The 22,773-nt window shown below is 45.9% G+C and overlaps 1 protein-coding gene and 1 long non-coding RNA gene across 2 annotated transcripts in view; one reads left to right on the top strand and one right to left on the bottom strand.

The window, feature by feature from the left end:
• The first annotated feature begins 291 nt into the window (after positions 1-291).
• SVOPL (SVOP like) lies at positions 292-15,593 on the top strand. Its single transcript, XM_066184687.1, has 12 exons — positions 292-363; positions 468-592; positions 1,856-1,919; positions 3,313-3,438; positions 4,790-4,918; positions 6,516-6,589; positions 8,510-8,712; positions 9,256-9,367; positions 9,771-9,852; positions 14,085-14,174; positions 14,528-14,641; positions 15,582-15,593. Exons 1-12 carry the CDS (start codon positions 292-294, stop codon positions 15,591-15,593), a joined length of 1,203 nt encoding a protein of 400 aa, XP_066040784.1.
• Positions 15,594-18,684: 3,091 nt separating this feature from the next.
• Positions 18,685-22,773, bottom strand: part of LOC136289774 (uncharacterized) — a 43,620-nt gene continuing 39,531 nt past the window's right edge. Inside the window, exon 10 of the long non-coding RNA XR_010720868.1 lies at positions 18,685-18,990. This is a non-coding gene — a long non-coding RNA (uncharacterized lncRNA). The remainder of the gene's footprint in view (positions 18,991-22,773) is intronic.

Genomic DNA, 22,773 nt, shown 5'->3' with positions numbered 1-22,773 from the left:
AGAGCAGATGACCATGCCCAGAGAAAGTAATGCCAAAGCCAAAGAAAATCCCCACTTCCATATTCTTATTTTGAAAACCTTGCCATCTACCCCCAGCTTTGAGGTCTGCAGCAGTGAGTGCCTACACAAAGGAATCCATCCCCCAAAAGCCGCTGGCTTGCGGTTCTGGGCACTGCAGTTCATCCTGCTGCCCTGAGAACACACAGCTCACCCACAGCTCAGCTCAAAGAGCAGAGCTGCCCCACATAGCTGGGAATGGGCCCTCCACAGCTGTGTTTCAATTCCCCTCAGATGGTGTTTTTTGGCTACATGGTGTTCAGCATAGTGCTCGGGCTTCTGGCCGACAGGTACGGCCGCTGGAAGGTGAGTGACAGCCGGGGGCTGCACGTCTTTTTCCTGCGCTCCACAGGAGCCACACGCCCAGCTGAGCCTGTGCTATAACGACCCTAATTCTTGCCCTTTTGCAGATCCTGCTGCTCTCCTTCCTCTGGGCAGCCTATTTCTCCCTGCTGACCTCGTTTGCCCCGTCCTACATCTGGTTTGTGTTCCTGCGGGCCATGGTAGGAGGTGGCGTGTCAGGCCACGCGCAAGGGTAAGGCTGTGCCTGCCCAGAGAAGGCAGAGGAGGGGCTGGAAGGGGAAGGGTGGCCAAATTCCCACATCGCCTCGAAACAAAAAGCCATCCTGTAATTTCACTAAATCCCGGTCAATTGACCTAATTTGCAGTTCCCAAGGGCTCCTGAGGCCTGGAATAGAGGGCACAGCTGGTTTACATCAAACTGGTGACAAAAGGATTATTAAGTACATATAAAAACAATTAGACAGGTAACAGATGAGTAAAGGCTGCTTCTTCTTTAAAAAAAGGAAAAAGTCACAACAATTCTGCTTCAGTAGAAAATTCTTTTTGAATTACATAAAACATACCCACTGAAATTTTTGTCTTGTTGAGGCAGAAAGGAGGATTGGGGAGGAAAAATCCACAATATTAACAACCACTTCACTAGGGGCCTGGAAAAATATTTATGTTGTTGTTGACTCTCTTATGGAAAGAAATTAAACATTTCATTGCCTTCCATTGGTTCCTCAAAGCCTGGTTCCTGCCCAAAAAGGAAAGCCCCAAACTGGTCACGTGAACCCAAAAGCCCTTTGCTGAAGGAGAGGACCTGGGGGAGAGAGGTGCTGTCGGGAGGAGAAGGCACCTGCGCCTGAGTCATGCATCTGCTGACCTGCTGGCACTGCCTCCCTCACAGAGGGCCCCCATTTCCTGGTCATGGAGGCTGCTCATGAGCTTTATGAGAGGATGGAAGGAAATTGAACATTTTATAAAACACTTCACTGGCTGAGACAGCAGAAGCCACTGAGGGTCTCTTCCCTCCTCTCTCTCTGTCCAGCTAAGGAAACACAATTCACACTGGGGACCTTGAGAGATGCCTGTGCGACAAGCCCCCTGCCCCAAGGGCACTCCAACCGTTTAAAAAGTGAAACAGAGTTTTCTTTATTTCATGGAAAAATTCCCTTTACTTAAATGTTCATTTCTATAAACATATCTATGCCAGTGCTGACACCCCAGTCACCCCACGGGACCTTCCCATAGATTTCCTGATGAATAGACTGCGGTGTTTACCTGCTTGTATCCCACAGCCATGGGCTGGAAAGGATTTGTGCCTTGTGTTTCTCTTGTATGTAATTTGGTGCTGGAGTGGGAGGCATACTGGACAGGGATTCCTTGTCTGTAGGTGCTCAAGTTGGAGCAGGGAGGTATTCACTCTTTCACTTGAGCTGAACTGTTGCTTGATTTGTATGGAAATTCTCATTGCAGCTCTATTTCTGCCATTTTTTTTTTCTTTTTTGTCTAGACTTATCATAAAAACAGAATTTTTGCCCACCAAATACCGGGGATACATGTTGCCCTTGTCTCAGGTAAAAGTGAGCACTTCGCTGTTTCTTCTAGTTCTGAGTCCCAGAAGATCTGTCCCACTGCAGTTTGGAAGCCAAGTCTCCAGCACATCAGCACTTCTCCCAGACTAATGACACTTTTCTGGGTCTGAGCGAGTGTCTGCTGCCTCCTGCGCCTCAGAGTGTGACATCTGTGTTATTAAAGATATACACAGGAGAGAGGCAACATCTTCTCAAATCATTTCATGCTCCAAACGTTGTGTAGGGACTTTGTGTGATGGCTGACACCCAGTCTCTTGGTTATCTTATTGACAATGGGGCTACCTGGTCTAATGGGACCAGTGCTGATGGACTGGCAGGCACTGGAGCTAGTGGCATTCCCAGCCCACTCCAAGATGAGGTGTATCCCCTCTCCCCCTCTTTGGATCCCCAGAGATAACAAGTAGTTTCTGCAGTGACTCCCAGGTCCTAATCTGCTCCTCTCCCTGCTCAGGTTCTGCCAGGGGCTTTGCACAGGAGCAGGTTAGCACAGATAGTCCCAAATTTGGCCTGACACATGCTGGGAGGGTTGTGCCCACTTGCTGGGTCATTGCTGACTGCAGACTTCTGCAGTGGGCAGTTGCTGCATGTGCAGATGACCAGTGGTGACATCTCTGAGTGCACAAATTCATCCCGCTGCTGAACCAAACTCTTCGTGCCAGGGACAATTTGCTTTTTGCTGCAGCCTCCTTGATCCCAGAGGATCATTACCAAAGTGTCATCAGAAACACAAAGATTTATGGAAAAACAATCCTGTATTTCTCCCCAGAAATTTGTTATTTCTATCCACAGGCTATTCATGAACTTGCTGCAGCTTTTGTGATTTGTGTTGGCTGAGCTCCTTTGAGTGGTCCCCTGGAAAGGGATGTGTCTCTTAATGGCAACAAGCGAACTTCAGAAAGGAATGTACTTGCATATCAGAGACCAGATTCTCTGTTGATATAGCTTGGCATTGAGTCCACTGAAAAGCCACCAACTTTCAGCAGTAGAAATCTGTCCTGGTTTTGCCTTCTGAGCTTGAAAATCTGATGCTTCCCTGAAGAGACCTAGAGAACAGGAATATTCATGGGCATGAGCATTAGCAGAGAAGTGACTGGAAGGACAAAAGCAGTGGCTTTTAGTACAATTGTATCCACAGCAAATTGTTGGTTTTTTATCTGTAGCTAATTAAGACTACCTTCACTGTCCCTCCCCAAACTCTTGTCTTTCCCTCTTTCCTCCCACCCAAGCCCAGCTTCTCAGACAGCCACAGGATGGCTCAGTTGAACCTCAGCTTTCCCTAACAAAATTCGCCCTCTATCCACAGAACTGGACGAGAAGGGAAGAAAATAAACAAATCATTTGCATGTGTTCTAACTCCTTTCTTTCCCTTGGAAAGGTGTTTTGGTTGGCAGGATCCTTGTTAATCATTAGCCTGGCATCAGTGGTGAATCCAGCCATCGGCTGGCGGTGGTTGATCAGAATTGCCTCCATCCCTGGCATCCTCCTCATTCTGGTGTTCAAGGTAGGAAGATCTCCACTCCCCACTCCCTGCTGTACTGCCACCGCCCTGATGTCTCCCCAGGCACCACCACCCTCCACCTCCTTCATCCTAGGGCTCTTCTTGTGTCGTCCTTTCTTCTCTTTAGTCCTCTCACAGAGTGGCTCGGTAAGGTCCTGAAGTCCTGGTGGGGCTGCAGACCAGCTGCTGGGGAGATGCTACCTTGCTGGTGAGGGCCTGGCTTTACTGGTCTGCTGTAGCCTTCCAGCAGCCCAGGTTCCAGCGTCCAGGCTGCCAGCAGTACCCAGGGATTGTGATGATGGGCCAGACACCAAGAGGAAGACAGGCTGGATAGTGCATGAAAAAAATAAAAAAAAATAATACCTTCAGTCGAATGCTGGGCACAGCACATGCTCTTCAGTCTTTACATTTTCTAAGGCTTAGGAAAGTAGCCTCAGCAAAGGGTTCACAGAGTGTCAGGGTGAACCACAGCTTCAGAAGGTTTCCTTCTGTTTCAGAAAAATCAGCCTTGGAAATGAGAACCATCTGATTTGTGGAGGGTGATGTAGAAAATGCCTGCTTACAGTGGTCATGGGCAGTGCAGTGCTGAGCTGTGGCTGGTGGAGGCTAGATAGATGTAAAAGCTCTTCCTGCAGCTGAGTGAATGCACAAGTCCATCTGGGGTGCTACCTGGGCAGCCAAATGTAAGGTTGCTGTGAGTGTACACTCATATAACCTGGATGTTTAGTTTCCCTGATTATTTTTGCCAGAAAAATTGAATAGCAAAAGTTTGTAATCCAGGGGGGGAAAATGACAGAGTATACATACCTTTAAAAAAGGAGTCTGTAATTCATATTTGAGTGAAACAGATGTAATTTTTTATCATTTAATAGAGCCACCATTTAATTAAAAATATTTTATTTTGGAAAGAGCATCAAATGCTGGTGAAGAGTTACTTTTCAACCCCTTCTTCCTTTTTATTAAAATGGCCTTGTTGTGCCTTCCAAGATTTTTGCTTGAGCAAGCAATATGTGCCTCATCTCATTTTAGAATGTCAATTAATTCAGGATTGTTTCTGTTAAACCTGTGTCTTTGACTTTCACATTTCATAAGCACTTGACACAGATGGCTCAGTGGCAGGCCCCTGGGAGCTGAACCAACAAATGGGTTTGTTAGGCAGGGTGAGCCCCCCAACATGGTGAATGGGGGGCTGGGGCACATGGGGTACCCCAGGGCATGACTGGGGATAAGTACAGGCAAAAGGCTGCTCCAGCTCGTGGAGTGCCCTGGGCCGACCTGAGCAGGCTCCTGGGCATGATGTGAAGCTGTGAGCAGGACAAAAGAGGTGCAGAAAGGTTTCCTGCTCTGCTTCCAGTTCATCCCAGAGTCGGCACGGTACAACGTGTCCACGGGAAACATGGGGGCTGCGCTGGCCACGCTGCAGAGGATAGCCAGCATGAATGGGGTCGCCATGCCAGAGGGGCAGCTGAGGGAGCCTGCCAAGGTAAGTGGAGAATGTCCAACCCACCCATCCCAGGCAGGGCTGCCCGCATCTGGGCTTCAGAGAGGGAGCGGGACTGCCAACCACATCTTGCTCTGCCTCTCTTGTCCTCCTTGCCCGGCTCTTTTCCAAACAACTGCTGAAAGTGATGATGAAGATGTCAGTTTTCTTTTGGAGAAACAGTAATCTTGACCTTCAAAATGAAATGGAGTTTTCAGCTTTTTTTTTTTCTCCTCAGAAAAATACTAGGCTAAGAAAATATTTGCTTCCTTTACCACAAAAAGGGCTCCTGGCAAAACATGCTATTTGTTATTGCCCATCCTGCAGGGGTGCTCCATCCTGCAGGGGTGTTCCCTCTGCCATGAGATCTGGGAACTGTCCCTTGGGGTCTGTCTCAGGGCTGTGACTGGACAGGCTGCAAGGGTTCCTGCCACGAGGTCAACCCAGTGCTCCCAGAGGGTTCTCCCAGTCCCTGACCTGGCTTGTCCACTGTGTCCCAGAACCCCAGATCCCTGAGTGTGGAGCCACAGACCAACAGAAGAGGGCCAAAGCAGGAGAGACCATTTCACAGATAGCACCGCCTATACCTGTAAGCAGCTGAGCAGCTCAGGAGAGGATTGTTGCTGGACTGAAATGCCCAAAAATATGTGTGGGTACTGCGGAGGTGGGGGGACAATCTCCCTTCAGACTTCTCCCCCTCTCACCCAGACTGGGCCCTGCTGACTGGTGGGTGGGAGGACTTAGGTGGCTCCTTTGACCCCCAACACTGGAAGATTAGACAAATCCATTGTTCAGGGCCTCAAAATTATCCAGCTTTTATAAATCCCTTCCCCGGATCTTTTTCCTGTGTGTTCAATCCCATGGGCACCAAGCATTGTCCTTAGCAATTCATGCAAGATGGTGCTATTGTATTGGAATTAGTTAGGATTAAAGCTTCCCTGTAATTTAATTGAATTTATGTAATGGACCCACATTGGATGTGGGAAGGGCTTTTTTTAGTTTTGCCCTTTCTCAGGCTTAACCAATGATGAGGAAAAAAATAAAGTCAACCCACACCATCCCCGTGAACTTGTCTCCCCTCGGTGGTGGGATCCTGGGGAGCAGCAGGCCAGGCAGGGCTCCCGGTGCCTGCCAGGCTCTGCTCACCAGCACTTCAGGCCTCCCAGAAAGATGTCTGTGTCCAAAAGCTTGCTTCACAGGCAGAGCAGCATGCAGGGCAGTGGGAGCTGACAGAAGCCCCAGCAATGCTGGCCCCCAAGAGCAACCAGGGCCCCCTCTGGCACCATCACAGTCACAATGGGATCAGACTGCTCGGATGTGGGGAGTCCTTTCAGGCCAGGACAGCTCAGGATGTTCTCTTTTGCCCTCCTCCATCCTATGCAGTGCAGTTTCCTGTGGGTATCTTTTGGGCAGCGGGGCTTTGCTCTCTGGAGTTTTGGTGGGTGCTGTGTTGCACCATCTGTGACTGTCTGTGCCACAAGCAGCCTGGGGACAGGGGGAGCACAGGAGGGCCCCGAGTGCCAACTGCTCACACAGAACACTTGCTCCCGTATAAAAGATACCTTTATAGAAACTTCTATTTCTACTGTATGATTTTCAGGAAAGAAGGGGAAGATTCAAGGATCTGATCCACTCCAAATACCTCAGAACCACTTTGCAGATATGGATCATATGGTAATTTTTTTTCCCTCTTGCTTATTAGCTCATTCTCTTGGTTGACAGTGTACAGCGAGCAGAAGTCTCCCACTGGCTCTGCCTTTAACAGGACACCACTCTGCCTCCAACGGTGGCTGCAGATCCTTGGCAGCTGGAGGGACGTGGATCACCATAGGTTTGTCCTGTTTCAGACCACACCTCAGACACTCTGATTGTCAGTTGCTGTTAACTTAGGCAGAAAAGGGCTGGACTTCCAGGATGGTGCTATGAGTCCTTCCTCAGGAGAGCGTGGCTCCTGAGAGCCAGGGGAGTGCCACGGGGCAGAGCCCACACCTGACTGCAGCAGGACCAGCCGTGTGCCTGCAACTCTCCTTCCCTGCTCGGGGTAAACTTGTTCTCCCCAAGGACAGCCAAAGGACCAGTGAGACAGGGCTCTGACAGAAACACATTCACCATTACCAGTGCTACTCGCTGGGGGAAATATAGATTGAGGAGACAGGTTTCATGTGCAGTGTTCTCAGTAGCTGTATGCAAGGGTAATGCATGTTTCATTGACTTTGCTGTCTGGAATGGAAATGTATAAATAATAGGTCTGTGGGAACCCATTAACACAAAATGTTGTGAAATCAGGCCTTGAATTTTTAATGTGTTGGGTTTTTTTGTTTTGGTTTGGGTTTTTGTTTGGTTTTTGGGGGGGAGGTTTGTTTGTTTTTTTGTTTTCCCTTGACTTCTATGAGTTTTATGAAATATCTTTTTTGGGGTTTTTTTATCTTTGTCTCCTAGTTGCCCCAGGAGTTCCTGGAATGTTCTCAGGTCTGCATTCCCATCCCCTCCAGCATTCCCTGCCTTCCCAGGTGGCCCAAATTCTGCTGCTCATTTCTGAAACTGCCAAGGGGGATAAAAAAATGAAAATTCCTTTTCAGCCTGCTTATGATCAGGTGTATTCTGAATTACTTGATAATGACAAAGCAAGACTGCCATCATGAATGCTGTGTTTTTGACAGTCAGCCATGGTGCAATGTGAGCCACTCCAGCCAGTTAATGAAAACTCCTCTTGAAAATCCCTGGGTAGAAAGGATAAGGACATTCACACTCCTCCCCTGATTCAGTGTGGGGTCCCTCCCATGGAAAACAGTCCTCCATGAATTGCTCCAATGTGGGTCCATCCCATGGACTGCAGTACTTTATGAGCTGCTCCAGTGTGAGTCCCCCAGGGGGTCACAAGTCCTGCCAGCAAATCTGGCCCAGCATAGGCTTCCCATGGGGTCACAGCCTCCTTCAGGCATCCACCTGTTTTGGCATGAGAACTTCCACAGGCTGCAGGTGGATGTCTGCTCCATTGTGGACCTCCATGGGGTGCAGGGACACAGCAGCCTCACTATGGTCTGCACCATGGGATGCAGCAGAATCTCTGTTCCAGCACCTGGAGCACCTCCTGCCTTTCATTCTTTACTGACTTGGGTGTTTGCAGAGATGTTTTCCACACTTGTTCTCACCTCTTTCTCTGGCTGCTGTTGCTCTTGCAGTTTTTTCTGATTCTAACAAATAGTACCCCCTGAGGTACTACCAGTATTGCCGATGGGCCCAGCTGGCATTGGCTCTGTCAGGCATGGAGGAAGCTTCCAGAAGCTTCCCATAGAAGTCACCCCTGTACCCCCACCCACTATGGGCCATGCAAACCCAATACAAAGCTGAACTATGAGCTGGGGTGAGGTTTACTGAGAAAGAGAAGTGCCTGGACATAGGTAGGAGGGGAGTGCCGTGGGACAGGTGACCAGTGGATGCCCAAGCCACCTCTCTGCTCAGGCTAAGGGGTTCCATCATGCAGAGCTGGTGGAAGCAGCAGCAGAGATTCCAGGGCACCCCAAATCTGCTGCATTTTAGTTTCCTCACCTTCTCCATCATAGCTGCACCTCACGGCATCATTTCTCCCCACAGGCTTGGCATAGCTTTTGCTTATTACGGTGTCATCTTGGCCAGTGCTGAGCTGATGGAGCAGGACCTTGTCTGTGGCTCTGCGGCCCCAGCGCTGCAGGACTCCAGCAATGACTCTGAGGGGAGCCACAGCCCCTGCCACTGCCACTTGTTTGGGCCGGCTGCCTACCAGACCATGATCATCAGCACCGTCGGGGAGATCGCACGTAACCTCCTCCCCCACCCTTGCCCTGCCATTCTCCCCTCACAGTGCTCACTGCAAAGGCTGGAGCTGTTCATGCCCTTGGTGACAGAACATGAACTGCACACTGCTGGCAGCTTCTGGGATAACAGGCCATGAGCTGTGGCTCCTGGCTCAGGAGGGCACTAATGGGGTACACCTCAAGGCCTGGTGTTGGTGGAGTTGTGGTCAGAGGGAGCAAAACCACCCAGGCCTGTGCTACTCCGTCAGCCATGCCCTACTTGCATGGTTCAGGACAGACACTGGTGTTCTGCCTCAGCACAGCCAATTTCAGAGAAGCACAGGCTTCATCATCTGAGGGGAAGGGTGATAAAAAGGGGGCATGGGGGAAAATCACAAGCTTTGGGTGCAGGAAAAGAATGATAGGGTTTCTGCATTTTACAGGATGTTTGGTAGGCACTGGGGATGCAGACAGGTATCTTTGAGTCACACTGAGTAAAGTCTGTCAAGCAGGAAATCACTGCAGTTAGATCATCAAATGTTTTATGGTTTTCCTTTTTATTTCCAGTAAATCCTGTGAACATTCTCAGCATCAATTTCCTTGGAAGACGTCTAAGCCTGTGTATCACCATGGGATGTACAGCTCTATTCTTTCTTCTCCTCAATATCTGCACCTCAAGGTACTCTGGCTCAGACTATGGGTCTTGTTCAAGGGTACACAATGCTGAGGGCAGGACCTCTGGTACTCTCAGATCACCAGTCTGTCAGGCCAGTAATTCTTGTCAGTCTGAGGAAAGCCTCTGACTGGCTTTCCTTTTCCTGGCAAAGCTGTGGCAGTAGATTCTGTGATGCAGTAGTGTGCAGAGGGGCTCACTTATATTATTGAGCCCATCTGGCTTCCCCTAAGCATCAAACAAGCTGCTTTCTAGCACAGTCCAGAAAATTAAAAAATGTGAGGACAACATGCACCGGAAAGAAGTTGTATTTTTCATTAACTTTTTTCCCCTTTCTTTCTTTCTTTCTGGCATCTCTGCTGATGTTGCTCAGTGACATTAACTCTGCTCCACATGGTTTTCCCTCTAGTGCAGGCATGGTTGGCTTTCTCTTCATGCTGCGTGCCCTGGTTTCAGCAAACTTCAACACCATCTACATTTACACAGCAGAGGTGGGTTCTCCTTGGGGTACATTGAGCTGTTGGGGGGCTTCAAATACCATTTGTGTATACCCAGGAATGCTGCCTGCTAGTTTGTGGACTAGTTAAGAGTCACCTTCCTTGAACTATGTATCTCTGGTATCTTGGCGACAGTGTTTTCATGTGCAAGATTAGAGAAGGAATCAGAAAACCAGCCTGGAGATGACAGGAGTAGATGGAAGAGGAGTGCCCTAAGCCAGCTGTTGCTCAGCTCCTATAAAACACTATTTTTGAGGATGTTGGATACCACTGTCTTCCAGAACTCAGTCTTTCCCCAGTCTAACCCCACGGTGAGAAAAGAGACTACCATTAAAAGGAACATTTTCCAGCACTTAAGGGGCTGTATGAGGTAGTATATGGGGTAACATACACAATTCGTTTCACTTCATGGAAATGGCTATGGTCTTTCTGCAAAAAGTTTTGATTCTTTAAAGAGCTTTTCCTTCATACAACTTTGGAGCCATGGGTTCTGCAAGTATAAATTGTTGGGGTTTTGTTGTTGTTCTCTTTTTAAAAAACAATTGTATGGAGTTAAATGGATTTCCTTGTTAATTGACTAAAGTGATCGAACGCAAACAGAAGTAGCTCCCTGACAGAGGAGGTACCACTGACACCAAAGAAGGCTTTAAACATCAGCACTTTACTGCTCTCCAGTACAGCCTTTTATACCCTTTATCTTACGTGCATTCCACCTGTGCACCCTATCTACCCTTCTGTGATTAGTCAGGTACACCTCAGCATTCCATGTTTCTTTACCTTCAACATTGTTCACCTGTCCTACACAGTTGTAGCCTGTTAGGGATGAGGCTCAGCTGCTGCCCCATTCCCAATCACCACAACTGGTGCCTACAATTCCCCTTTCTTTTTCTTTTAAATAAATGCCATATTTACCATCCATCTACAGGGCCCTTGCAGAAGAAATAGCAAACATGGTACAAGTACCTTTTTATATAGGTTCCATTAGCTCTGGAATGCATCCATGTACTGACCTTGATACACTCCCCAAATCTACATTACATTTCATCAAAATCCTTATACCTACACTTACGGAATATTGACAACTAAAATCCTTATACCTACATTTATAGAATACTGACAATATTAACAGCAGCATACGTGAATAAGACAAAGGCTGCATGTTAGGATATTAACAAAATCAACAGCTACATAATTCTATCAGTAAGTATACAACTTTAACAACATCAATCACTGTACAGCTTCATAAAGTAACATACAAGGATAAGATAGAATCTATGTGTTCCCATCACATACGTCTTTGCTTATTCCAAGGAGTCAGGCGAACCACATCCAGGTTTGTTGCTTTGACCAACACAGGTCAAATGCAACAAGCAGGCACCCACCAAACTCCAGTGTGTGTCAAGATTGAGGCATATCCACAACCCTGGTGTCCTTAGGTAACAAGATTCCATGGACCCTTCCAGGTCCATGTTTGCAAATTACGAACCCAGACCACACAAACTATAACTTGTTAAAGCCTCTTGCATTACAGGCATTGCCACAGTGAGCTGTTCTACAGTTGATGCAGCAAATAAGACATCATCCGTGTACTGTACTAAGTGCCAAGACACTCTAAGTTGCTATTTCACCATTCAGTGTTCCTCTAGCTCTGCATTAGTTTTAAGGCTATGTATGGCTGTACAAATATGTATATGGCAAAGTTAGGGAAAGACTAATACAGCAAAATGCACTGTACCACACTATGTCCTATCAAGAAGTAATCATACACCAAGTTCTGATTTTGTTTAACTGCAGTAAATGTTACAAACTACTTGTGTTACTGATTTTCCTTTTGAGAAGGCTGCCTACTAAATGAGTAAACTACATATGAAATACAATATTCTCAACCAAAAAAAACAATACAAGGTGCACAAAACAGCAGTTTTGCAAACACAACTGATTTGAAAACTTAATTTTCGTATGCGCAATGGGAGAAAGCTAAGCTTAAATCAAATTAGTTTATTATCTTATAAAATTTCAAACAGTTAAATATTGTCAACATGCTGTACCTCAAGCCACAAGTATCCCATTTTTTATTATTCAAATGAAAATTCTTTCCTTACTCAGCCCAGTAATACTGTAGGAGGGAGCAAGTCAACAGAAAGAAAAACCCTCTCACTTGCTACTCTTGGAAGTATCCCTGTTTGATTTAGACCGTGGCCAGTAGTCTTGTCTTTTTGTGCTTTTCCCTGTCTTTGATGGAGGCCAACACCAGACACTGGCCTGCCCCAGGTTCTTCCCCAACATTATACACTGTTGGTACCCAGAGCCTTCACATCATGCAGACCTTCAATTCCCTCCCCTTCCTTTCTGCACACAAAAGCATCTGCAATGTTTATCTCTAGCATGTCTTAGTGGGGAATAGATTAGGTTGTAAAATAGAGCAGGATTACAAAGAAAATCGCTGAATATATACAATGCCTTGACATAACCTTTTCCAAGTAACCTTATTGTGCCATACTCCACTCTGTCTTAGCACATATTTATTAATTTGCAATACAGATCACACATAGAGCTTTGAAGAAGACACAAGTGACCTATGTGAAGAAGACACAAGTGACCAAATGAGATCATTCTCTGCAAGATCTAGCATTCTCTTCCTTTTTCTAATTCCAAGTTATAATCCTTTCTCAAACACACAGCAAACATTTATGGAACAAATTCACATCACTCTGAACACAGCCTTGGCACTAAGTAAATTCCAGCATGTCATATAAACCTTTAACTGCAGAAGATCATATCATTTATCCTCAATGACGAAGAAAACAAACTTCTGTTCTTTAATCTCCATAGCATATCAGGAAAACTCCCATTCATCCATTGCTTTGATCTACACTATTTTTTCTTTAGGATAAAACTCAGGTGGGGTGCCTGTTGTTTCTCTGCAATACAATATTATCACCCTATCCAAACATAAGTTTTGAGGCACTATCAAACTGAATGTAATCTGTTCATCTTTGCAAACAATTTTCTCAAGTGTCCTAGAACATGTCTGGACAACTTTAAGATACCAAAAGCATCTCTGACATGTTAGAAGAGCAGCATGTTTCTGGTCAGCAGTTTGGGATAACTAAAAACATGGTAAACAAGGAGCTACGAAATAGACTTTAAACTTATGACCTGCCTTATTCCACGAAAGCTATCTGTTTCAGGTTATCCCTGCAGAGCTGCTGCCATCTGCAAATTATCATTTCTCTTCCAGCAATACTTTAGACCAACAAAGTGAAGTTGTTTAACAAAGCTATTCGTGTCAAGATTTATAGTGTCTGGAAAAGCAGTGAAAAAGGTTACCACTTAAAATCTCTTGTTCCTTTTTTTTTTTTTTTTTTTTTCCCCCCCCCCCCCCCCCGGTTTTTGTTGCTTTAGTTGGCTGCTGCAAGCCTCTTCTACGTGCTTTTTGTGTAGCTCCGACTCCGCCTCTCGGAGCTCCACGTTGTTTTTGTTGTAGCGCTCGACTCAGCGAACAGCGGCGGTCCGGGAGAACGGGCACCGGGTCGGTGCCCGCCTACATTAAAATGGAAAAGGCAGTCTGTGTGTCTGCTGCCAAGCCACCCTCTTTGTACCAAGTCAGCACACTGCTCAGCTTCGCTCCATCTCCTTCAGACCAAATAAGCAAAGTTTCTTTCGTAGCAAATAGGGAAAGTGCGTAGCGCCAATCTATTTCTTTCGCAGCGAAAAAGCAAAGTGCGTAGCGTTACTCTTATTTCTTTCGTACCGGAGAAGCAAAGTGCAGAGCGCTCGCTCCCCGCATCCAGCACCCTTCTACCGTGAAATTGGTGACAAAAAAATTAATAACAAAATGTCCAAATTAATTTTCCGTCCCCTAATGTTTGAGTCCTCATTATTATGTTTCCCAGTTGCTTGCCTCTTCTGCACCAAATAAGCACGGCACGTAGTGCCCGCTCTTCACACTTGGCGGCGCTAAACAAATGCTAACCAAAGAGGACTCACATCCAGCTTTGACTTGCCCTAAAACTTTACCTGAGGCAAAAAATGACGGATTTTTAATGGTTCAAATGAGGCCCAAGGGAGCTTTTAATTTTTTTTTCATATCTTATCCCATTATCTGCCCTTGACAACACAATGGGTTTCTCTTATTAAAAAAAAAAAAAAAAAAAATTAAAAGAAAAGTCCAGATATTGTGGATTGCTGTTGCACTAATCCAATTTCTTTCTGGCCTGTTTTAGGTTTATCCCACCACAATGCGAGCGCTGGGGATGGGGACAAGTGGGTCATTGTGCCGTGTGGGAGCAATGGTGGCTCCATTTATATCACAAGTAAGAGCATGCTTGACAATGTTGTAAATATTGTGCTGAACACTGCCATCAAATACAGAGAGATGTCCCAGAAATTCATCAAAAAGTAAAATTGAATTTAATCAATTCCCTCCCGATCCCATATACAGAGTACTTGGGTGGTCTTTGCCAGATGTGGCCTTGAGGAACTCTCATCACAGAGTTCAGCTCACTAGTATTTGGCACTTTCTGAAAGCTCTTAAGGTTCATGAGATAATATTTTTTCTATTGTGGAGTCTCTCAGGCATTTGTGACCCTTTGTGCACTCTTAATTGCTAATAAAGTGCCAACCCCCCACACCAGCAAGCTCCCGTTTGATGTACTTTGGCCTGCAGGTTCTTATGAGTGCTTCTTTCATGGGGGCCCTGTGTCTCTTCTCCTCCCTGTGCGTCATCTGTGCCATTTCTGCCATCACACTGCCCATCGAGACCAAGGGCAGGGCCCTGCAGGTGGGTACCACCACTCCAGGAGCTCCTGTGCATCTAAAGGGTGTTAGGGACTGGTAGGTGATGATGCAGCCAGAATCCAAACCAACTCTCCTGAGGTTTCACAAGCCTGATGGGCACTCACAGGAACATGCTGCTGCTGCAGCTTGAAGCACTGTCATCCCAGTTGTCAAAAGCTTGTTTCTTATGAAAGAACGAGCCAGGCAGCCAGCCCCAGCCACCTCATGTAAGTGTGTGAGCTTTAGCTTGGGCATACCCCTCTGTACATCGATCTCCAACCCTGACTTGAAAGTGCGGCTTCCCAGGCACACGCTCTGCTCTGCCTGTGCTGCAAGGAAAGAGGACAGCAGATGCACAGAGCACCTAAACTACCAAAGTAATTTCTTAATCAAATTCAAGGCAAGAGCCCCACCTTCATCTGTCCATCAGCCAAGCCCTTCTGGTCGGTGTTTTCTATAAAGCAATCAGCCAAAACACTTAATAAGGAAATTTAAGAAACATTTAATTAAGGGGGAAAGTTTAAATTTATCAGTCTCCTATGTGCAAGTCACACCAGTTAAACTAGAGCAGGTGGTAACCAGTCCCATGATTTCAATAAATTCATCTGTACCAGCATGGAGATTTTCATGGCATGCAGCAGCATGGTCACACCACTCTGCATCACTCTGCAGTCTGACCTGTATAGACCATATAGGTCATAGGCTAAGAATGATCCATATTCTTTAGCAGCCTGGAGCATGGCACATGTTTGATCAAACTAGTTTATAAGGGCTTCCAAACCAGACTTCAAAAAACCCATCTCTACAAACACAGGGATTGCCTGTCAGAAGTGAGACCTTTTGGACAAATCCAAATACATTAGTTTCCACTGTATCCATTCCTGTTGGGTTTTAAGTGCATTTTATTAATTTTATGTATTATTTTTTTCTTTCCCCCTTTTTAGCAAGTAAAATGAGAGCGAATGTTTGATGTTGGATTGGGTAGGAAAGAAAAATAAACCCCTGGAATCTGTTACTTCCTGTGAGCTGCATTTGATGTTGATTGCTTCTCCATACTGTTTCCATTATAAAAAAAAAAATACAGCTGAGCGGTGTAAGAGCTATGATTTGTGTAGACAAATGGCAAATTTCTCAAGGATCTTTCCTTTCTTATGATTCAATAAATATATATTTTCTAGCCTTCCTGTGAAGTGAGGTGAAGACTCTTTACTTCTAGTGCCATCAATAGTGACACTGCGTATATAATATTTAAAAAAAAATAGGAAAATCATTAGGTGAATCGAGGCAAAAGGGAAAAAATACACAAAGTAGATACAGTCTCTGCCACAGCAGCTTGAAAGGATATAACACTTTATTCAACTTTTTGTGCAAATACCATCTGCATGGAAGTAGTAAAACTTGGATCTCAAACTGCACTGATGATTTCTGATCATTATTAGGGTGATACTTAAGATCACCAAATGAAAGGTGAGTCAGATTTTTTCGAGTGGATTATATTTAAAGAGAGAGGTTTCCAAGCAGTTTACAGCAGACAGGTAAGTAACTGGATGCAGAGTACATCCACTCTTCTCAGCATTTTCACTGGGAGAACAACTGGAGTGTGAAGTTGGATCTTTAAGACTTCTAGTGTTGTGATGGCAGTGCCTCTTTATTTTTTTAACTCTCAGTGCATCCTGTGATCAGTATGCACTGATCACACCTATGTTGCTAGAACAGTCTCCCTCACCATTTTGTTCTGCTCCTTAACTTCTCTGTACCGTTTTCTGGTACTCTGTGCTTGTGTCACTTACAAGCAATTCTCTTCAGGTAGTAAAAACTTTCCATTAAAAAACAAACAACAACGACAGCAGCAATATTAAAAAGCAAACAAACAAACAAGACTCTGGGCAGCCTAAAAATCCCCCACATGATCAGAAGTTGTGTCAAAGGCCTGCTGCAAACACAAATGAGTATTTTTTGGGAGTGTCCACTATATTTTAGTGTGCAGTGCCACCCTATGACAAAGACAGGTAGGCTCAGCAGGTGAGAGGCAAAACCAGGCTTTTTTCTCATTACACATGTACACAGCAGAGAGGCACAGAGTCTCTTCAATGCTCTACGCACAGCGCCACATCAGGGCTACACAGCTAGTCAAAAGCAGGAGAGAACATGCAGGAAACAGTCAAAATGTCAAACCAGGGACACACTGATCCTTCGATCAGCTCACCTGAAGAAACATCAGCCTAAGTCTCTGAAGGAGACTGGACAGTTCAGGGGAACATGAGAATTTTTTGTATTGGAGTCAAAGCAGGTCTAATCTACAAATAAATTGTTGTTAGATACCTCACAAGCTGGCACTTCAGAAAATGGAAAATACCTTGCTATTCCTGTGTGCTTTCTGGCTCCTTCTCCATGTTGGGATTTGTGCTTCCTATTTTCAGTGCAAATACTGTTCTGTGTTTTCCTGAAGGTGAGACCAGGCAGATTCCCACTAGGAACCTGAGCTGGCTGCCCCTTTTGTTCGCAGTAAGGTTTTGTTGATTGAGTGGAAAGATTTAGATTTGCTGGGCTTCCTGTATTTACTTCAAGCTGCAAATTGGATCATAGGCCAGGAACAACCAGCATCCCTTCTGGAAGTTCCCCAGAGAGCTGTGGCTAAGCATGAGCAATTTTCTAACCCTTCTGCACAATCTGTGAGCTAGAAATAAAAAGTGAGCTCCCAGGGAGACCTGCCAATAAGATTTACCAGTCCCAGTGGCCCAAATAAGAAATGCACCATCTCCAGGACATGCTGGTTCTGGATGCTCTTCCTCAGTTAGGCCTGGAAAGAGAAAGGAAACACAGTTTAACCCTAACCTGAATGTGCCTTCTCTTTTTCTGCCACTTGAGGGGAGTGTTGCAGACTCTTAAGAAGAGTAAGTGATGCAGGGCATAGGAATCATTCATTTTTATTTTGTACCCATTTCTAATTCCCGATGATTTTCAGGTGGTGTGGAATGCCCTCTCTGTTAAAACAGTGCCTTTGAAGGTAATTTGAACAGACACAGGAAAACTTGGCTTATTTTGAAAGTCCTAGTGAGGAAGGGCCAGGATTATTGTTGCTTCTGCCTCTTGCAGGGTTGAGAATCCCTCTAGTTCAATGAATGAAAATAACAGGGTAGGTGTTTTGTAGGCCCCTTGGCAAATTGCTGACAAGGAAAAGTCTCCACCAAGGCCTTGTCTGTGGCACCTGGAGCTGCCTTGGCTACTGAAATGCTCCGAATCCAGTGGTATTTGAGGTGAACTGTGGCAAAATGGAGGAGAAAACACTTGGGACTCATTTACTGCAACAACTGGGTTTCAGCAGCAGCAATAAGCTGAGCTGTGGTGAGAAACCTCTCCAGTTTGTGCTTCCCTTCAGCTCCTTCTCCTGCCCTGGGCTCCTGGCACTGCTGCCATGGGAGACACACTCCCCACTCCCACTGAAATGCAAAGCACTTGAAATGCTGGAGATGAAACATTAGTGTGGAGTGTGAAGTGGGAAACAACTGCTGGCAGCAGGTGACCCAGAGCACGGGCACTTCCCAGGACTCTGCTGCCATGTGGGGAGGGATGTGGCAGGGCTCCACCACGGAGTCCCAGCTCTGCTTCATGCTCAGCCCTGGGATCTTGCCAGGTCAGCTGCTCCTTCTGATCCTGAGCAGGCACAAATTATCTGTATTTGCTTCTCAGGGGAAAGACTGGAGCTTGGTGTCCTGCATTAAGGTTGTTTACAGTCTCTGAGATTTCCTTATTAGTAACTACCCAGGAAGGAGCTTGTGGGATGTGTTCACTGGACACAACTGACAGAATTCCTGCTGGCTCTTTCCCTTTCTGGTCTCTTGTGTTTCACTGAGCAGAGCTGGGAGCATCTTTACATTCCTACTTTTCAGTCCCTCCCCAATCCAGAAGGTCTTCCAGGGGAGAAGGAGAGGAGCCAGGAATATCAGGGCAATGGGGGAGTTCAGTTACTGTCAAGCAGATACTTCCCAGGCCTGGATCGGAAAAGACCCAGGTACTGCAACCCTCTGGCTGCTCTGTCCCATCCTGGATGTCACGCTTCCAGTTTTGGTTTAAGAACTTGTCCCAGTAAACCTGCACAAACCTGACACAATGCCTGTCCTGGGTTCTGAAGAATCTGGAATTCACACCTTTTTCCCTCGGCAGTGTTTTCTGTTCAAATTCCACTCTAAACACTCACTGCTAGGATACACAGGGAAAAGCCCTGTCCCTTCATGGGATGGAAACTCCTCCATATCTTACCAAGAGATTAAAAGCAAGTTTGGTTTTCTGGAAGCAGTCAATGAACTCGGTCTCCCATGGGGGTCTTGCTCGGAGGGTCAGCATTCCCTCTTCCTGGAGAAGGGGCAGAGAAGGACATGTTGGTGAGAGCATCCCCTTTGGAAATGTTTTAGCTGCCTGCTGTGCAGAAGGCACAGCAGAACTGGGTGCTGAGACCAGAGCTACTGAAAATCAGGGGGTCAGGAAAAGGCAAACTCCCTCTGTGTGCCGGAGGCTCCGTGAGCTCCACCATAAGTGCCCACAGAGCAGCGGCACCTCTGGAACTCGTGCACCTGGATCCGTGGCTGTGCCACAGCATCCATCCGGCCTCGTTATGTGGTAGGCAGATCTGGAAGGCTGTACCTTCCCGGTACCCAAGCCAATGGGAAAAGGGCAACATGCAGCCAGGAATTTAGGCTAAAAGGAGCCGGTGTCCTCCAAAACCTTGAGAGAGAGAACCCTGCGGGTGTGTGCCCCAGTGGACTCTCTCCCTTTATTTTAATAACGTTGAAGGACTCCACTGTCTCCTTTATGGACATAAACCCCTGGCATTTGTGGATTTTCCTGACATTTCCAAAGGGCAGTAAAGGTGATTAGGAGTGTGACATGGCTTGTACTGGGAAAAGGCAAAATGCACCAGGACAGGACTGAACTGAAGGGGAGGATATTTCTGTAAAACACACAAAAGGGATGTTAGAGCTTTTTTCCTCAAGCAGAATTTCAGTTCTGTTCAGAGGTATGAACTCATACAGGCTCTATGAAATGTGCATGGAATGATGCAGGCACCTCTCCACTAGGCGGGAAATATTAGTTACTGGGGGGTTAATAAATGGCATGAACTCTCCCAGCACTGATCAGATGGGTTTTCACTCAGGCTGATGCAGACAAACTAATTCCCAGGGTTTCGCCACAGAACTCCACCAACGATGGTCAGAGACCATCCAGATCACCACTGGCTCCAAAGAACTGGACAAGCTGGTTCAAGGTCAGCAGTTCATTATTCCTCTTTCCTGCTTAAGCTCAGTTATTCGGGTGGGGTTTTATCATGAGTGTGACCCTTGCATGGAACTACATAAGATAAGTTTTGGTTGGATGAAAGACTTCTAGGACTGCTCTTGAATAATTGCTTTTATTTTAAAAAAGAAACAGTTTTTTATCCTTTTAGTCTTGATGCAAGACCCAGAGCTGTCCATTTATGGATGATTCTGGTTTATGCAAGTCCATTACTTGCTTAGGAAAAAACAAAACCAGGTATCACCATCTCCCCAACCCTCTGGTAATTCAAAAATGAAAACAAGTAATTTCAGCTCTTCAGCATTTTCAAAAACACACCTGGACTTCCTATCTACAGCATGAACAAGCATTGGGATGACAAGCAGTTTTCCCTCTTAGTTTTGAAACTTTCAGCCAAATTCACTGTTTAACTGATTCTCTATACATGTTATATTTTATACGTGGGATAGATGCATAGATATCTGTTTGTAACATGCGACATTTTAATTTTTATTAATAATTATTATTGTCATTTTCCCTTCAGGAGGAGTAGAAACCGGGTTCATAATAGAATTATTTTGGGAATTACATACTGGGAAGACACAGGTGTGTCACAGGCAGGCAGTCACCAGTCAAGTGGGTGATTCACCTCATTATAATCCAATATTCAGACACCACAGCCTTGGAATATTTGCTAATTTGGGCACTTTCCTTGACTGTCTAGAGGTTGCCATTCCCTCAAATATTCAGTAATTTGCTGAAAGCCTTTAAAACAGGGACCTATTTCCAAGTCTAAGGCAGCTCAAATCCTATGGCTCACCAGGATTCCTAATAAAGTGCTGCAAAAATGTGTCTGCGCGTACGACTCTTCCCTTAAGCCAATTTCAGGCAAGAGTTGCCTGAGATTTCAGTTAAAGTTTAAACCAGCCTGTGACACATCAGGCAGAATCAGCTATTTAATCGCTCCTTTTCCCCAGCTGAACAGCCCAGACCTAACATTTTGGCTCACGTGGGAAGCAGACGGGCAGTGCAGAAACAAGCTCCATCCTACCCACAAGCAATTCCCAAGGACTTGATGACCCTCTGATGAAACCCTGGGTTGGGACAAGGCTCTCCCACCTGTGGCATTGATCAGAGAGAGGCCAGAGGCTCAGAGCTGGGAGTGGCAGCTCCTGCACAGGAGCCCGGGGAAGTGAGATCGTGAAGCGAGATCTGGGGTTTGGTGTGGCTGCAGTCGCACATTAGGCCACGGGTTCCTGGACAAAAACAATGGCCCTTTTCCATGGGAAACAATATTCATCCCCCCAGTGTCTTGGGGTCAGCTGAGAGGTGGCATCTGGGGCTCCAAGGGCAGCCAGAGTCCTGGTGTTGACAGCTTTGGCCTGGGAGAAATCATGTGACATTTGCAATTTTAGTGGGCTGGGTTGGCTGGTTCTCAGAACAACACAGCAGTGGTAGCAGCTCTGTCTTACTGTGCCTAAGCCAAACTCTTCAGAGAAATGCAGAGATGGAAGACTGTGTTGCCACTCTTTGGCAGGCCCCTCTTTGCACAAATTACGGTGCAGTTAGGATTAAAAGAACTGTAAACAAGTCTTCAAGAAAAATGCTCAAAAACCTCATTCACTCCTTTTCCACTAGTAACAACGTCAAAGTTAATGCTCTAAAGCAATTTAAAAGCACTCGAAAATCTAGTATGCAGAGGTATTTTACCACACACAATACTTCTTGCTCCATGGAATGTGTTAGCAGCAATCACAACTCAGAGTTAACTGCAGCTCTCACAGAAATGCATACAGCAGCCTTGAGGGTGCAACTACCTCCCAGCTTTTCCCTGCAGGCTTGGGAAACTACTCAGGGGAAGTTGGGTGGTTTGGGTTTTTGTTGTTGTTTTTTTTTTAAGAAAAGAGATATTCTGTCTCTTTAGGGAAAGGGGCCATCTGAAAACAAATGAAGTCCTCTAAATTCAAAGGAACCATGCATTGAGTAAGGTTATGGAAAACTGTTCACTGATATCAAGCTCTCTCCCCCACACAAACAATGCTGGAAAACTGGTAACAATAGATCAGGGAAAGGCTGAGGTTCTGAACAGCTTTTTCACCTGTCTTCAAGGACAGCCTCTCTTCCCACAGTTCTCAAGTGGATGGACAGTAGGGTGGGCACTGGGAAAGAAAAGAGCTTTTACCCTGAAGTAGTACATATCAGGTTTGACTGACTCAGAGAGCCACACCTCTAGAAACAGAAAGAGAAGAAGGCAGTGGTTATTGCTGAGCTGATTGGAATGACTTCCTAAGGCCCACACATGGGAGAGTATTTCCCATGGCTGCAACACTCTAGTGCAATACTTTCCAGAAACAGGGAGGTTTTCATCACTCTTCCCAGCAAAATCTGGTATTCTGGACTTTGCACCTGGGTATTCCAACAAAATGCCAAATCTGATTTTCCAGTACAATTCATTATACCCTTGGATCTCTTGGGAAGCCAATGCAAGGGAAACACACCAGCCCTATGACTGGAGAACACAGTACTTCATATTCTCCTGTAGAGGTAAGAAACAGTCATGGATTTTGTTCAGCTCTCCAGGGATTACTTCTCCGGTGTTTAACATGGCAGTCCATAACTCTGGAGCTCATCATCTGATGGATGATGTGCTCGGAGAGAAATGAACCTGAAAGCTTTGTACAGAACTTCGGCATTTTTCATCACATGTCATCTCACAGACACTGCTGCATCTTAAAATCCTTTGTATTCATTTTTCTGCAGAAAGTTTCCAAAGGATTCAACTTTCTGAAGCCACAGCAGGCACTGCAGAATAACCTGTTTCAGGGGCCCTCTGCATTGCTGTTACATTGCAGTTATATTTCATAT

The sequence above is a fragment of the Chamaea fasciata genome, unplaced genomic scaffold, assembly GCF_029207755.1.
Source record: "Chamaea fasciata isolate MVZ Bird 193981 ecotype frontalis unplaced genomic scaffold, bChaFas1.0.hap1 SCAF_5, whole genome shotgun sequence".
Classification (NCBI taxonomy): Eukaryota; Metazoa; Chordata; class Aves; order Passeriformes; family Sylviidae; genus Chamaea; species Chamaea fasciata.
The sequence above is the reverse complement of the archived record's forward strand: the minus strand, read 5'-3'. Positions and strand labels throughout refer to the sequence as shown.